This window comes from Temnothorax nylanderi, unplaced genomic scaffold (genome assembly GCF_030848795.1).
Source record: "Temnothorax nylanderi isolate EJ_2023f unplaced genomic scaffold, tnyl_v1.0 TNYL_tig0972_pilon, whole genome shotgun sequence".
Taxonomy (NCBI): domain Eukaryota; kingdom Metazoa; phylum Arthropoda; class Insecta; order Hymenoptera; family Formicidae; genus Temnothorax; species Temnothorax nylanderi.
Window position 1 is genome coordinate 15,535 of NW_027250034.1, and position 15,899 is coordinate 31,433.

At 42.6% G+C, this 15,899-nt stretch overlaps 1 protein-coding gene and 1 long non-coding RNA gene across 3 annotated transcripts; one reads left to right on the forward strand and one right to left on the reverse strand.

Annotated features, from left to right (window-relative positions):
• The first annotated feature begins 3,648 nt into the window (after positions 1-3,648).
• On the forward strand, positions 3,649-5,901 carry LOC139786171 (uncharacterized). 2 transcript variants are annotated; one of them, XR_011722198.1, is made up of 5 exons: positions 3,649-4,441; positions 4,525-4,667; positions 4,927-5,047; positions 5,358-5,593; positions 5,846-5,901. It is a non-coding gene; the product is annotated as an uncharacterized lncRNA (long non-coding RNA). The 2 variants fall into 2 exon arrangements; XR_011722197.1 differs by having other exon boundaries at positions 4,543-4,667.
• A 5,567-nt stretch (positions 5,902-11,468) lies between these two features.
• On the reverse strand, positions 11,469-13,775 carry LOC139786172 (retinol dehydrogenase 12-like). The gene is made up of 6 exons (XM_071725319.1): positions 13,279-13,775; positions 12,896-12,977; positions 12,431-12,735; positions 12,207-12,326; positions 11,830-12,046; positions 11,469-11,744 (listed from the first exon to the last, which is right to left on the reverse strand). Exons 1-6 carry the CDS (start codon positions 13,394-13,396, stop codon positions 11,597-11,599), a joined length of 990 nt encoding a protein of 329 aa, XP_071581420.1. The 5' UTR covers positions 13,397-13,775; the 3' UTR covers positions 11,469-11,596.
• Between the last annotated feature and the right edge of the window lie 2,124 nt (positions 13,776-15,899).

Genomic DNA, 15,899 nt, shown 5'->3' on the forward strand with positions numbered 1-15,899 from the left:
GTTATACGCGTCGTCGCGGGTCTCTCCGCGCCGCGAGACTATGTCGTCGGCTTCCCTCCGTTATACGCGTCGTCGCGGGTCTCTCCGCGCCGCGAGACTATGTCGTCGGCTTCCCTCCGTTATACGCGTCGTCGCGGGTCTCTCCGCGCCGCGAGACTATGTCGTCGGCTTCCCTCCGTTATACGCGTCGTCGCGGGTCTCTCCGCGCCGCGAGACTATGTCGTCGGCTTCCCTCCGTTATACGCGTCGTCGCGGGTCTCTCCGCGCCGCGAGACTATGTCGTCGGCTTCCCTCCGTTATACGCGTCGTCGCGGGTCTCTCCGCGCCGCGAGACTATGTCGTCGGCTTCCCTCCGTTATACGCGTCGTCGCGGGTCTCTCCGCGCCGCGAGACTATGTCGTCGGCTTCCCTCCGTTATACGCGTCGTCGCGGGTCTCTCCGCGCCGCGAGACTATGTCGTCGGCTTCCCTCCGTTATACGCGTCGTCGCGGGTCTCTCCGCGCCGCGAGACTATGTCGTCGGCTTCCCTCCGTTATACGCGTCGTCGCGGGTCTCTCCGCGCCGCGAGACTATGTCGTCGGCTTCCCTCCGTTATACGCGTCGTCGCGGGTCTCTCCGCGCCGCGAGACTATGTCGTCGGCTTCCCTCCGTTATACGCGTCGTCGCGGGTCTCTCCGCGCCGCGAGACTATGTCGTCGGCTTCCCTCCGTTATACGCGTCGTCGCGGGTCTCTCCGCGCCGCGAGACTATGTCGTCGGCTTCCCTCCGTTATACGCGTCGTCGCGGGTCTCTCCGCGCCGCGAGACTATGTCGTCGGCTTCCCTCCGTTATACGCGTCGTCGCGGGTCTCTCCGCGCCGCGAGACTATGTCGTCGGCTTCCCTCCGTTATACGCGTCGTCGCGGGTCTCTCCGCGCCGCGAGACTATGTCGTCGGCTTCCCTCCGTTATACGCGTCGTCGCGGGTCTCTCCGCGCCGCGAGACTATGTCGTCGGCTTCCCTCCGTTATACGCGTCGTCGCGGGTCTCTCCGCGCCGCGAGACTATGTCGTCGGCTTCCCTCCGTTATACGCGTCGTCGCGGGTCTCTCCGCGCCGCGAGACTATGTCGTCGGCTTCCCTCCGTTATACGCGTCGTCGCGGGTCTCTCCGCGCCGCGAGACTATGTCGTCGGCTTCCCTCCGTTATACGCGTCGTCGCGGGTCTCTCCGCGCCGCGAGACTATGTCGTCGGCTTCCCTCCGTTATACGCGTCGTCGCGGGTCTCTCCGCGCCGCGAGACTATGTCGTCGGCTTCCCTCCGTTATACGCGTCGTCGCGGGTCTCTCCGCGCCGCGAGACTATGTCGTCGGCTTCCCTCCGTTATACGCGTCGTCGCGGGTCTCTCCGCGCCGCGAGACTATGTCGTCGGCTTCCCTCCGTTATACGCGTCGTCGCGGGTCTCTCCGCGCCGCGAGACTATGTCGTCGGCTTCCCTCCGTTATACGCGTCGTCGCGGGTCTCTCCGCGCCGCGAGACTATGTCGTCGGCTTCCCTCCGTTATACGCGTCGTCGCGGGTCTCTCCGCGCCGCGAGACTATGTCGTCGGCTTCCCTCCGTTATACGCGTCGTCGCGGGTCTCTCCGCGCCGCGAGACTATGTCGTCGGCTTCCCTCCGTTATACGCGTCGTCGCGGGTCTCTCCGCGCCGCGAGACTATGTCGTCGGCTTCCCTCCGTTATACGCGTCGTCGCGGGTCTCTCCGCGCCGCGAGACTATGTCGTCGGCTTCCCTCCGTTATACGCGTCGTCGCGGGTCTCTCCGCGCCGCGAGACTATGTCGTCGGCTTCCCTCCGTTATACGCGTCGTCGCGGGTCTCTCCGCGCCGCGAGACTATGTCGTCGGCTTCCCTCCGTTATACGCGTCGTCGCGGGTCTCTCCGCGCCGCGAGACTATGTCGTCGGCTTCCCTCCGTTATACGCGTCGTCGCGGGTCTCTCCGCGCCGCGAGACTATGTCGTCGGCTTCCCTCCGTTATACGCGTCGTCGCGGGTCTCTCCGCGCCGCGAGACTATGTCGTCGGCTTCCCTCCGTTATACGCGTCGTCGCGGGTCTCTCCGCGCCGCGAGACTATGTCGTCGGCTTCCCTCCGTTATACGCGTCGTCGCGGGTCTCTCCGCGCCGCGAGACTATGTCGTCGGCTTCCCTCCGTTATACGCGTCGTCGCGGGTCTCTCCGCGCCGCGAGACTATGTCGTCGGCTTCCCTCCGTTATACGCGTCGTCGCGGGTCTCTCCGCGCCGCGAGACTATGTCGTCGGCTTCCCTCCGTTATACGCGTCGTCGCGGGTCTCTCCGCGCCGCGAGACTATGTCGTCGGCTTCCCTCCGTTATACGCGTCGTCGCGGGTCTCTCCGCGCCGCGAGACTATGTCGTCGGCTTCCCTCCGTTATACGCGTCGTCGCGGGTCTCTCCGCGCCGCGAGACTATGTCGTCGGCTTCCCTCCGTTATACGCGTCGTCGCGGGTCTCTCCGCGCCGCGAGACTATGTCGTCGGCTTCCCTCCGTTATACGCGTCGTCGCGGGTCTCTCCGCGCCGCGAGACTATGTCGTCGGCTTCCCTCCGTTATACGCGTCGTCGCGGGTCTCTCCGCGCCGCGAGACTATGTCGTCGGCTTCCCTCCGTTATACGCGTCGTCGCGGGTCTCTCCGCGCCGCGAGACTATGTCGTCGGCTTCCCTCCGTTATACGCGTCGTCGCGGGTCTCTCCGCGCCGCGAGACTATGTCGTCGGCTTCCCTCCGTTATACGCGTCGTCGCGGGTCTCTCCGCGCCGCGAGACTATGTCGTCGGCTTCCCTCCGTTATACGCGTCGTCGCGGGTCTCTCCGCGCCGCGAGACTATGTCGTCGGCTTCCCTCCGTTATACGCGTCGTCGCGGGTCTCTCCGCGCCGCGAGACTATGTCGTCGGCTTCCCTCCGTTATACGCGTCGTCGCGGGTCTCTCCGCGCCGCGAGACTATGTCGTCGGCTTCCCTCCGTTATACGCGTCGTCGCGGGTCTCTCCGCGCCGCGAGACTATGTCGTCGGCTTCCCTCCGTTATACGCGTCGTCGCGGGTCTCTCCGCGCCGCGAGACTATGTCGTCGGCTTCCCTCCGTTATACGCGTCGTCGCGGGTCTCTCCGCGCCGCGAGACTATGTCGTCGGCTTCCCTCCGTTATACGCGTCGTCGCGGGTCTCTCCGCGCCGCGAGACTATGTCGTCGGCTTCCCTCCGTTATACGCGTCGTCGCGGGTCTCTCCGCGCCGCGAGACTATGTCGTCGGCTTCCCTCCGTTATACGCGTCGTCGCGGGTCTCTCCGCGCCGCGAGACTATGTCGTCGGCTTCCCTCCGTTATACGCGTCGTCGCGGGTCTCTCCGCGCCGCGAGACTATGTCGTCGGCTTCCCTCCGTTATACGCGTCGTCGCGGGTCTCTCCGCGCCGCGAGACTATGTCGTACGGCTTCCCTCCGTTATACGCGTCGTCGCGGGTCTCTCCGCGCCGCGAGACTATAGTCGTCGCTTCCCTCCGTTATACGCGTCGTCGCGGGTCTCTCCGCGCCGCGAGACTATATCGTACGGCTTCCCTCCGTTATACGCGTCGTCGCGGGTCTCTCCGCGCCGCGAGACTATGTCGTCGGCTTCCCTCCGTTATACGCGTCGTCGCGGGTCTCTCCGCGCCGCGAGACTATATCGTACGCTTCGCTCCCTTATACGCGTCGTCGCGGGTCTCTCCGCGCCGCGAGACTATATCGTACGCTTCGCTCCCTTATACGCGTCGTCGCGGGTCTCTCCGCGCCGCGAGACTATATCGTACGCTTCGCTCCCTTATACGCGTCGTCGCGGGTCTCTCCGCGCCGCGAGACTATATCGTACGCTTCGCTCCCTTATACGCGTCGTCGCGGGTCTCTCCGCGCCGCGAGACTATATCGTACGCTTCGCTCCCTTATACGCGTCGTCGCGGGTCTCTCCGCGCCGCGAGACTATATCGTACGCTTCGCTCCCTTATACGCGTCGTCGCGGGTCTCTCCGCGCCGCGAGACTATATCGTACGCTTCGCTCCCTTATACGCGTCGTCGCGGGTCTCTCCGCGCCGCGAGACTATATCGTACGCTTCGCTCCGGTTATACGGTCCGTCGCGGGTCTCTCCGCGCCGCGAGACTTTAATACGCTTCGCTTATACGGTTCGCCGCGTGTCTGCCGCGCCTTAGAAAGTTAGGCGTGTAAGTTATCGCGTCGCGTTGTCTGCGGAACGACACCACGCTTACAAAGTTACTTAATCGAATAGTTCATTTGAATGTTTCAGAAAATAACGACGCAGAAGATGACATCGGAGCAGCGAGGGAATCCTGCGAAGCTGACATCCCGAGCAGCCTGAGAGGAGGAGGAGGCCTAGGATAGGCATCGGGCATCGGCGTACCAACACTTCTGGTAAGTGTTACTTTTCATTTTTTTTAAAGATATTATAAAATCCCTCTTTGTGCTTATTCAGTTCCTACATTAAACATTAATAGTTCATTTGAATGTTTCAGAAAATAACGACGCAGAAGATGACATCGGAGCAGCGAGGGAATCCTGCGAAGCTGACATCCCGAGCAGCCTGAGAGGAGGAGGAGGCCTAGGATAGGCATCGGGCATCGGCGTACCAACACTTCTGGTAAGTGTTACTTTTCATTTTTTTTAAAGATATTATAAAATCCCTCTTTGTGCTTATTCAGTTCCTACATTAAACATTCCGTGTTTCGGAATTTAAATTAGTAAAAAAAAATATTTTGAAAAATTTGATTTAAGTTTATTCTAACGTAGAAACCTTTTTCGAAGAAGTAATTCAAAATATAATATTAATCTGAATAACGAATAAGATGTTCGATGCGCGTGACACGTATTTAATCGATTCGATTATTTTTATGTTACAGAAAATATCCGCGCGGGAAGGAGCATCATTTTCGCATCGAGGGAACACGAGTGACATCCCGAGCAGCCTGAGAGGAGGTGGAGGCCTGGAAGAGGCATCAGGCGCCGGCGGAACAACATGCGGTATATATAATTGGTTTATACATATTGTGTCTTTCGCGGAAAGTTTAACCAATCGGTTTTTCAATCGAATAGTAAAGATAGTCAGAGAGTAGAAATTAAAAAAGAGTTTAATTTTTTAAATTCTATTTTGAATTCTTGTGTTCAGTAAATAGAGTATACTTTCAAGAAATTAAACGTGTTTTTTTATTAAATTTATTTAATTAAAAGAAATTTAGAATTCCGTGTTTTACCTTCGGTAATTATTTTTCGAAATACAGACTGTCTCTTTTCTTCCCTGCTCTAATCTGGATTATATGTTTGATTGTTACAGAATCATCGTAGCGACGTTGCAGATACAGCTCCGCTAAAAAAGACTTTTTTAAACGGGAGTGCCGTACAGTATCGCGCGAGAAAGACTTTTACTGAAATTAGTCCGCGCGCGATTGTAGTTCATTATCCGCGAGTGTTTCTCGCGAGTGTCCTGTGCGGCGGGAGGAGGAGGCCTGACGTCCTGAGAGGAGGAGGAGGTCTGGGAGAGACATCGGGCCCCGGCGGAGCAACTTTGGGGTGAGTTATCATCTCTTATGTGCATAATATAATTCTCATTTATTTAGCTTGTTTTATCTCGATAAGTTAAGAAATAGAGAAAGAGAAATTATCTAAAATTTTATTCTTGTAAAGATCTTTTTCGGTAAATAGATAATTGTATCGCTAAATATTTTATTGAAAGACGAATTAGAGGCGCGTAAGAATTAATTTTTGAAATATTGATCATTTTGAGCGCTTTTTTAATTTAAATCTTATGTTTGTATGTTACAGTATCACCGTAGCTACGTGGTTGCATAACTCCGCCCGTTGCGCATCGAATCGGTGAGTCAATGAGAAATTTTTTTATTGAGGTACGAATCTACGAATAATTAAATATAGAGCAATAATATATCTCGGTACATGTCGAATTACAATAATTTGTAGTATGCAAATATTACATTTCGTAGATCCATTGCCTTAAAATGGATGGGCTAAAATTGATTATGGGAAATATTTAATCTTGGTATCATTTGTATATTGTTGTATTTATTGATTGTTATTGATTTATTGTGCGATTGTGCTTGAGGAAATACTCGCACACTTCGCACGCACCGAGCTCGCGAAGAACTCATTAAATTATGTTAACGAACTGCCGTGTTTTATATAAATACTTTTGAATAAAATTTTTAAGTACATAATAAATTAAATTTTTGAATTTTTTATTACATAGATCACTTCTATTTAAAACTAGAGTAAATAATAAATATTTTAGAAACACAAGAGAAACAAAAAGTAAAATAATTCTCTAATAATTAAAGTAATGATTTTTTAAATACAAATTCTTTTTAGATTTCTTTAAAGAATTATTTTTGTAACATTATATATATATTTTTTTTTCTTAAACAAAAGAGATAATAAGTAAAATATTGTGTTAAAGTTAGATGTTATAAGAAAAAGTATTTTCACAACACCTCTACGGAAAGTTCGACTTTCCATGCCTGTAGAGAGGGGCGAAAGCGGTCAATTTCACGCCAAGGCGGCATAGCGGGCGGAAAGTAACCACTTTCCTCCCTAGGGCGGAAAGTGACCACTTTCCACCCGCTAAACAGGGAGGAAAGTTGTTACTTTCCTTCCCTGGGGAGGAAAGTGGTTACTTTCCGCCCGCTATGCCGCCTTGGCGTGAAATTGACCACTCTCGCCTCTCTCTAGGCATGGAAGTCGAACTTTACGTAAAGGTATTGTGAAAAATATCGTGTGCACCTCGGGGCAAAAGCTTTTTCAGACTCGTGTGATTGCCGCCCTCGCCTTCGGCTCGGGCGGCAAACTTCACACTCGTCTGAAAAACGCTACTTTCGCCCCTTGGTGCACAATATACTATTGTAGATAGGGAAAAATTATGAGTTAGGATGTGTTTTATTTATACCTACCCATTTATTCATTTCCATATATTTAACCAAGATTAAATATTTATAAATCGATGCAAGAAAGCAATATATAGATATATTTAGAATTTATTTGATAGAAAACGTGATAATTGTTATTTATTACTAAAATTTATTTTAACAAAGCATCGATTTTACCCTAATTTTTTGTAGCCTATCCATCTATTTTTGATTGAAAAATTGGTTTTATGTTAGATAATGTCAAGTAATATGACGTGAGATTCTAAATATTCTGTCGAGATACTGAAAATTTAAATTATTTTAGAACTGATGATATAGTACAATTATTCAGTTTTGCAATCAAGAGACACGGTAGTGTCTCGTGCCAAGTACACGCGGAGCGAGACCGACCGTGACTCTTTTACGCGACGCGACGGGTTGCGAGTACCCAAGATGTTGAGATCTCGATAACTAGTGAACGGATCAAGTTCTAAGTAGGCTTGATCGATAGCTTGGGGTCGACTTTGGGGGGGTATCTCCTATAATATTTTCCGCTACGTGCCCTACGAGCGGAGATATTGCGACGCAAAGTCCAAATGTGAAAATTTATTTTTTTAAGATACGGAGATACGTCGTCGTCTCTCAATCAATATAACATATATATATCAGAAAATGTCACTTTCACTTTTTCGACGCTGGCGGCGCAGGTATCGCCAGTTTCGATATCGCGCGCGTATTTCGATCGATCTAGTAGGCAAATTAAATAAGGTCGATAGACTTATCGGTCAGGAGGAAGATTTCTATTTAGGTAAATTAGGTATTAGGTATATAATACATATTGAGTCAATTGCTTCATGTTTATCTGGAGAGATTTCGTATCCTTACATCGTATTATCACCGCTGCCGGAAAAGAAGGTTCTCTACGCTTGGCAGAAAGTGCCGCTAGGGAATTTTTAAGTCGATTCTTATGAATCAAGCTTGAATTCGACGTCTAGGTATCCCAGGTTGCCGATGACGAGGTCCAGATAGTGCGCTTCATAGTTTTCGGTGTCCAGGTGTAATAATACGTTGAATTCGATGTCTACGTGTCCCAGGTTGCCGATGACGAGGTCCACATAGTGCGCTCCGTAGTTTTCGGTGTCTACGTGTATTAATACTTTGAATTTGATGTCCACGTGTCCCAGGTTGCCGATGACAGGATCCAGATAGTGCGCTTCATTGTTTTCGGTGTCCAGGTGTAATCGTACGTTGAATTCGATGTCTAGGTGTCCCAGGTTGCCGATGACGAGGTCTACATAGTGCGCTCCGTAGTTTTCGGTGTCTACGTGTATTAATACCTTGAATTCGATATCCACGTGTCCCAGGTTGCCGATGACGGGATCCAGATAGTGCGCTTCATAGTTTTCGGTGTCCAGGTGTAATCGTACGTTGAATTCAATGTCTAGGTGTTCCAGGTTGCCGCTGACGAGGTCCACATAGTGCGCTTCGTAGTTTTCGGTGTCCAGGTGTAATAATACGTTGAATGCGATGTCTAGGTGTCCCAGGTTGCCGATGACGATGTCTAGATAGTGAGCTCCGTAGTTTTCGGTGTCTACGTGTATTAATACGTTGAATTCGATGTCTAGGTGTCCCAGGTTGCCGATGACGAGGTCCACATAGTGCGCTCCGTAGTTTTCGGTGTCTACGTGTATTAATACCTTGAAATTGATGTCTAGGTGTCCCAGGTTGCTGATGACGAGGTCCAGATAGCGCGCTCCGTAGTTTTCGGTGTCTAGGTGTAATAATACCTCGAATTCGATGTCTACGTGTCCCAGGTTGCCGATGACGAGGTTCACATAGTGTGCTTTGTAGTTTTTGGTGTCTAGGTGTATTAATAACTTTAAATATGAATGTAGGACACGTAGATATCGAATTCGAGGTATTAATACACGTAGACACCGAAAACTACGGAGCGCACTATGTGGACCTCGTCATCGGCAACGTGAAACACCTAGACATCGAACTCAACGTATTATTACACCTGGACACCGAAAACTATAGAGCGCACTATGTGGACCTCGTTATCGGCAACCTGGGACACTTAGACATCAAATTCAAGCTTGATTTATAAGAATCGACTTAAAAATTCCCTAGCGGCAGAATTAAAATTATGTCATGACATAATAAAAATTCGCTGAATTAAAATTATGTCTAGACATAATAAAAATTGGACGAATAATAGTAATCTTTCGGAAGTAGAGGTTTTAAGCTTGAAATTTAAATTTTATTCATTTTTAAAGATAAATTTAGTGTTCCTTCAATTTTTGTGAGAAATGTATAATTTACTTTTACTTAAATATTATTAATTTTTATGTATTTGTTGGTATTGCTAATTTTGTGAATAATTAAAAAATAAAAAATAAAAATGTTTTGCAGATCCTTGCTTAACACTACAAAATAGGTGATATCAGTACAAAATTACCTTTTTCAAAAAAGGTAAAAAAAAGTGCCAAGTACACGCAATGTATTTTGTAAATTCAAAATTTAACCTAAGTGGTAGCTTTATATCTTTTTTACAAAATTATATTATCTAACTTAACTCAAGTGACATGTATTTCAAAAAAAAAAGATGTAAAATCTTTAATTTCTTCTTCACAAAATTATATTACCTAACTTAACTCAAGTGACATGTATCTAACCTAAGTGGTAGCTTTATATCTTCTTCACAAAATTATATTACCTAACTTAACTCAAGTGACATGTATTTCAAAAAAAGATGTGAAATCTTTAAATTAAATTGCGCCAATTGTAAAGAGAATATGTATATTGCTTTGAAAGATAATTGTTATGCAACTACTTTAAAGAAATAAAACCCAAGTGGTATCTTCGTATTCCTATTCAAGGGTCTTCCTATTCTAAACCCAAGTGATAATAGCTTCTTAATTCTCTTTAACAAATTTTTAATATTACAAAGAATCATTTTAATTACAAAGAATTAAAGAAGTAACAGTACAAAATAAAAATATTTAATTAAAACAAAATAAATAAATTTTTCTTGTAAAAAACTTGGCGCTGCTAGACTTTGAAATTTAAACATTAAAATTTAAACATTAGTACTAAGATTTTTGATTGAATAAAAAACAATAAACATAATTTAAGGAAGAATGCGACAGGAGTAAAAAAGCAGCGCCAAGTTTTTTTACAAGAAAAATTTATTTATTTTGTTTTAATTAAATATTTTTATTTTGTACTGTTACTTCTTTAATTCTTTGTAATTAAAATGATTCTTTGTAATATTAAAAATTTGTTAAAGAGAATTAAGAAGCTATTATCACTTGGGTTTAGAATAGGAAGACCCTTGAATAGGAATACGAAGATACCACTTGGGTTTTATTTCTTTAAAGTAGTTGCATAACAATTATCTTTCAAAGCAATATACATATTCTCTTTACAATTGGCGCAATTTAATTTAAAGATTTCACATCTTTTTTTGAAATACATGTCACTTGAGTTAAGTTAGGTAATATAATTTTGTGAAGAAGATATAAAGCTACCACTTAGGTTAGATACATGTCACTTGAGTTAAGTTAGGTAATATAATTTTGTGAAGAAGAAATTAAAGATTTTACATCTTTTTTTTTTGATACAGATTAACGCGATAGTTTATCCTAATTCAAAGCAAATGCAGGTGGACTCTTTTGCTCTCCCTTGAGCTTCGATGAAGTCAAGTCCAAGCGCGCTGTCAACCGCACTTTCCCCGGCGGGGATTTAAGGCATTCGGTTATTCACTCGGTCGACGATTCAAAAGGTTCTATATCTGGTTTCTCCTCATTCGAGCTGGAATTTGCATCCCGTAATTCTCGTGACGGCCTCGAAATCTCAATATGCAATTCAATAATAATGCAATATAATATAATGCAAAAATAATTTTTTAATGGAAATTATTCGTGATATTGCAAAATACTGCTAAACATCATTGAATAATATTATGATCTCATCGTCATGACGATGCATCTACATCGATGAATATGATGTAATTCATGTAAAAAAACTTGATATGCTGTATTTTACATAATTCTTCCATTAATACTTTTGCAAAACATTAACGACACTTTCGATTTGTGCGTCAAAATTAAAAGTCATACAATTTATTTAATAATTAAGTTAATAGACCACACTTTCAATTTTTGTAACCCTTCTTGTAGTGTGTGTGCGCGCGCACACACACACGCACACGCGTATGCGAAACCTGACGTGATAGAGTAATTCTGCGGCCAGATTCGGAGCTGCGAGCAAAATTATGTAAGAAACGACTTTTGTTTCCCAAAACGAAGGACCATCATACTTGTGTAATTAATGTAATGACAAATGATAAATATTATACAATGGAACAACTTTATATATCTCAATAAGAGATAATAAAAGAACGACAATGTTTTATTTCTTGAAAAATTTAATACGATCTGTCCATTATTAGGAATTACCTGGACATTTTTCATATATTTTTTTATTTTAGTTTAAAGCATGTGAATTAAAAAATAAAATACTTAATATAAATCCATATTTATATATTTTTTATTTGCAATTATTTTATTAACACTTTAATTATTAAAAATAAAAACATAAAACATTATTTAGTAAAAATTCCCACGATATTCTCTTAAGACTAAAGAAAATCTTTTTAAAGCATTTGACGTGAAACGGTTTTCAAAAATGTGGAAAAATCTTCTTCTGGTTCCAGATGTAAAAGGCGACAGGATAAATTCCACAATTTTTCGGCATAATGACGATTGTTTGCCTTCCGATATGTAGTGGCAACGTTGCAGTCCCTACATATATATGTACATATAAAACACAATGAATTATGTTATTCTGTATAAGAATGAGTTTGTATAATACATAGTATATTCTTACGAATAATAAAGACCGGTTTCATTAGCTATTTTTTCATCCACAGAGCAATATATTGTAGTTTGCGCTCCTTGTTCAGCATTTTTTAAAAATAATTTTATGCAGATATTAGAAAAAAAAGCTGCACTTGGAAATGATGTAAGATTGCTATGCCGTGATATTTCGGTCGGAATCATACCAGGATGTAAAGAGTATACGTTTATTCCGTGAACATTTGCTTCTGAAAATTCAAATCTTTGTGTAAAGATCTATCTTCGTATAGGTACTATTTCTTTATCATAAAAAAAATCAATAACGATCGATTAGTGATTGTTAAATATTAATTAGGAAATATTAAATAAATGTGATCTATCTCAATAATGTTTCCTTTTTGGGCATACCTTTCAATCGACGAGCAAGTTCCTTGGTGAACAGAATGTTTGCCAATTTACTTTGTGCATAACTTCTAAATGGTGCATAAGATCTCTCCAGATTAATGTCATCGAATTCTATGTCAACAACTATAATAGAATGATTTTATTATAGTTGTACTTTAAACAAAAGGCGGGTGTATACAAAAGACATTTTAGTTTATTTCTAAAGTCACCATAATCACTTTACATACAAATATGTGCAATTGATGAAACATTGACTATTCTGCAGCTGGCAGAAGACGATTGCATTTTTGGTAGTAACAGAAGTGTCAAAAGAAAATGGCCAAGATAGTTGACTTGTAGTGTCGTCTCATTTCCATCCTCTGTCTTTTCGTATTGTGACATAATCACACCGGCATTATTTATGAGTACGTGAATAGCTGCTTCGTTTGTTAACAAATTTTTAGCACAGTCTCTCACGCTCTTAAAACTGCGCAGATCCAGAAAATAAATCGCAAGCTCACCTACGTTATTTTTATATTCATCTTTTGTCATCCTAAAAGTAATTATTGATTTACAGACCACATCGTCATTTTCTCCAGCATGAAAAAATTTAATTAAGATAAATATAGTTTGATAAAGACAAAATAACAAATAAATTAAAGCAAATAGTAATTAATTTAATTACTTCTTACGATACAAATTTATATATTTACCGTGAAGGTGGATTGTTCTTTATATCCTCAACTGCTTTATTTGTCTTCTCCATATTTCTGCAAGCCAGAATTACTCTAGCGCCTAAATGCACACGTTATTTGTACAAATGTGTTTAGAGTATACTTTTTAATTATAGAGTCGTAAAATTTTATGGATTTTTAAATGAAGCAAAGATAATCGAAAAAAAAACAAATATTCTAGTAAAGAAATGAATATTGTGTTCTCATAAAGTATCTTTATATGGTTGTATAACAATGATACATAGCACTGTCACCTCTTAATGAATAACAAATTTATATTTCATTAATGCTATGTAATATCTATTTAAATTTCACAAGGTTTAGGATAACTTAAATTATTATTTCAGTATATATAAAATCACCTCTCGCGTATAAATCTCTGGCAGTTTCCTTGCCGATACCACTACTTGCTCCCGTTATCACAACAGTTTTGCCGTCAAGACGTGCTTTGCTCGTACACATTTTATTGAAGAACCACATTTTATGGTTTATCTTTATCCACGACGTCACCAATATGTGACTGACTATTTCTTGGAATTCACTCACTATCGCTTTCACTGTTCAATTTTGCAATGTGCTTGACGAATGTGATTGCTCGTCGAATATCCACACACTTGTGGCTTCGTGTGATCTTATACAAGTTCCTTATATAAGTGTTCTTGTATGAATTGCATAAATTGCAACTGCAAATAATTAACTAATTTGCAAATCAAATCTGTGTAGGTCTTAGCGTATAAAGAACTAGTTTGTTTTTTCAGATACACGCGCATGAGCCGCACCACGCAAACGTTCAATGGTCTGACATGGAGTTTTAAATACTCAAAAGATTAATACGAAGATTAAACGAAAAATATTTTAGAATGCTTCTTTATCCACGACGTTACCAATATGCGATTAATTACTTCTGTTGAAATTTATTCACTATCGATTTCACTGACATGCTCTTGTATTAAGTAATTATTATTAAATATACGCAGATCTAAATGTTCGGAAAAAGAACTACTTTCTCTTTTCAGATATACGTACGGCACATTTTGTTTTACAATCTGAAGTTTTGCAATCTCACAAGATCAATATTAACTTCTTACCTGCTTTAATTTTTTCATTTGTATACAAATATAATATATATTATAGCAATTAGCTAGTATTGACTGGTAAACACTTTTAAAAATTTCGGCAGTAATTCGCTTAAGAATAAAGAAATCTTTTCAAACCGAATAAATCACATTTACTTCGCCAATCAAATAATAAACAGCAATGGAAATATTAATCGACTCTACTAGCAATTATAGGGAGCTTTCCAGCAAGTGACACAAGCCGACACAAACGTCGTTCTATCTTTCTTTTTTGGCAATGAGTAACAAAGACAAAACGATACCTGTGTCGACTTGTGTCGCTTGTTGGAAAGCTCCCATAATCGTCAAGACAATACGACCATGATTTGGTTCGATTATCATCACGACACTCTTTTAACCAAGGATTTGGTCCTTATAAATTGATGTAATCTTTAATACTTACACATAAGCATCTAATTTAAATAATTAAATTTATTGCGAAAAACATTACATACCTCAGCGGTCAGCCAAGGTGAGGTAATATTCTTGGCCGACGTAATATTTTTCGCAACAAACGATGGCGACAATCATCCACGACCAAAACGTTCAAGATACGAATAACTTGTTATTTATTAAGTAATGAACAATTTTCGTTTCAAAACAACTATCTGCAATGGCAAATACGTGTTTGATTCCCTTAAGAAAACTTGACGGTTTCAAAATAGCTACAATAATTTCAGGCTTTGCAAGATTTATTTGCAACTTTGAGGCGTAGTGCGATATGGAATTTTCAACGAAATGAAAGTAATAAATAAGAACATTTTACGATTTTTATTGCTGTGCAAGTTTTATTTGAAGCGTTTATACAGATTCGTGTGCGAAAAACGATAAAATATAAAAAAAACGAACAAAAATTCTCAATTTTTCCTTTTCTCGTTCGATATCTCGAAAACTATCGATCGTACGCCAAAATATCACTGAACGTAACTTGTAGAGCGGGAAAAATCCTATAAAAAACACCTATTACGTTAATTTTTTGCGTCAATGAAGTCGGAAATCTTAGCGAAAGCGTTCGGTGCCGCGTATCGACGTAACCAACGCGCCGCTGACGCGATGGCGACGACTCTCCACTTTGAGGCGCTCTACAAGGCGTAATTTTCAACGAAATGAAATGAATAACAAATAAAAATTGTAGGTTTTTTTACGCTCTACAAGTTTCATTTGAAGCATTTTTGCAATTTCTGACGACAATAATGAGTAAAAAGAAAAAAACTAAATATCATACTTTTTTATTTCCCTTTCTCGTTCGATGTCTCGAAAGCAATCGATCATACGTAAAAATGTCATACGACATAATTTGTAGAGCGTAAAAAAAGCTTTAAAATGAGCTCCGATTCGACCTTGTAGTGACGATTTGTTTGTGTCAGCTATTTGCTGGCAATTTGAGAGATCGATATAGCATATCGCCGCGTTTGCCGCAACTACGCGTTTTGTTGTGAACGCGAATGCAATCGATTGGATTCGCGGACAGCGAAATTCGTGAACAAACTCTCGAGACGTCTCGTCATATTCGCTCCTCGTGAATTGCATCGAACAGCTCGGGCTCGTAAATTTCCGTGATAGAGGAGATTCGATGAGTACACGCGCGCTTGGACCAACTTTCGGATCGACGGTGTTCGTATACACACTTACATGGCACACCGTTCTATAAAGTACAAACTCGTACAAACATACGGGTAGAGTCGACACCAATGTGTACACTCGAGATTTCGCGAAAGACCGTGAGTCTTTCTACATATTATAAAGGTATTATAGTATTATAGAGATATTGTAGCGTTCACAAGTAAAAAGATATTCACGTTATAAGAATATTTATGAAAATAAAATAATATAGACTAACTCTTTAAAAAGCATATAAGCATGTCGAA

Coding starts and splice junctions, on each gene's coding strand:
- LOC139786172 (XM_071725319.1), bottom strand. CDS start 13,396: ATGTGGTTCTTCAATAAAATGTGTACGAGCAAAGCACGTCTTGACGGC. Junction 12,978..13,278: donor CAGAGATTTATACGCGAGAG/GTGATTTTATAT, acceptor GTGTGCATTTAG/GCGCTAGAGTAATTCTGGCT. Junction 12,047..12,206: donor ACTTGCTCGTCGATTGAAAG/GTATGCCCAAAA, acceptor TTGAATTTTCAG/AAGCAAATGTTCACGGAATA.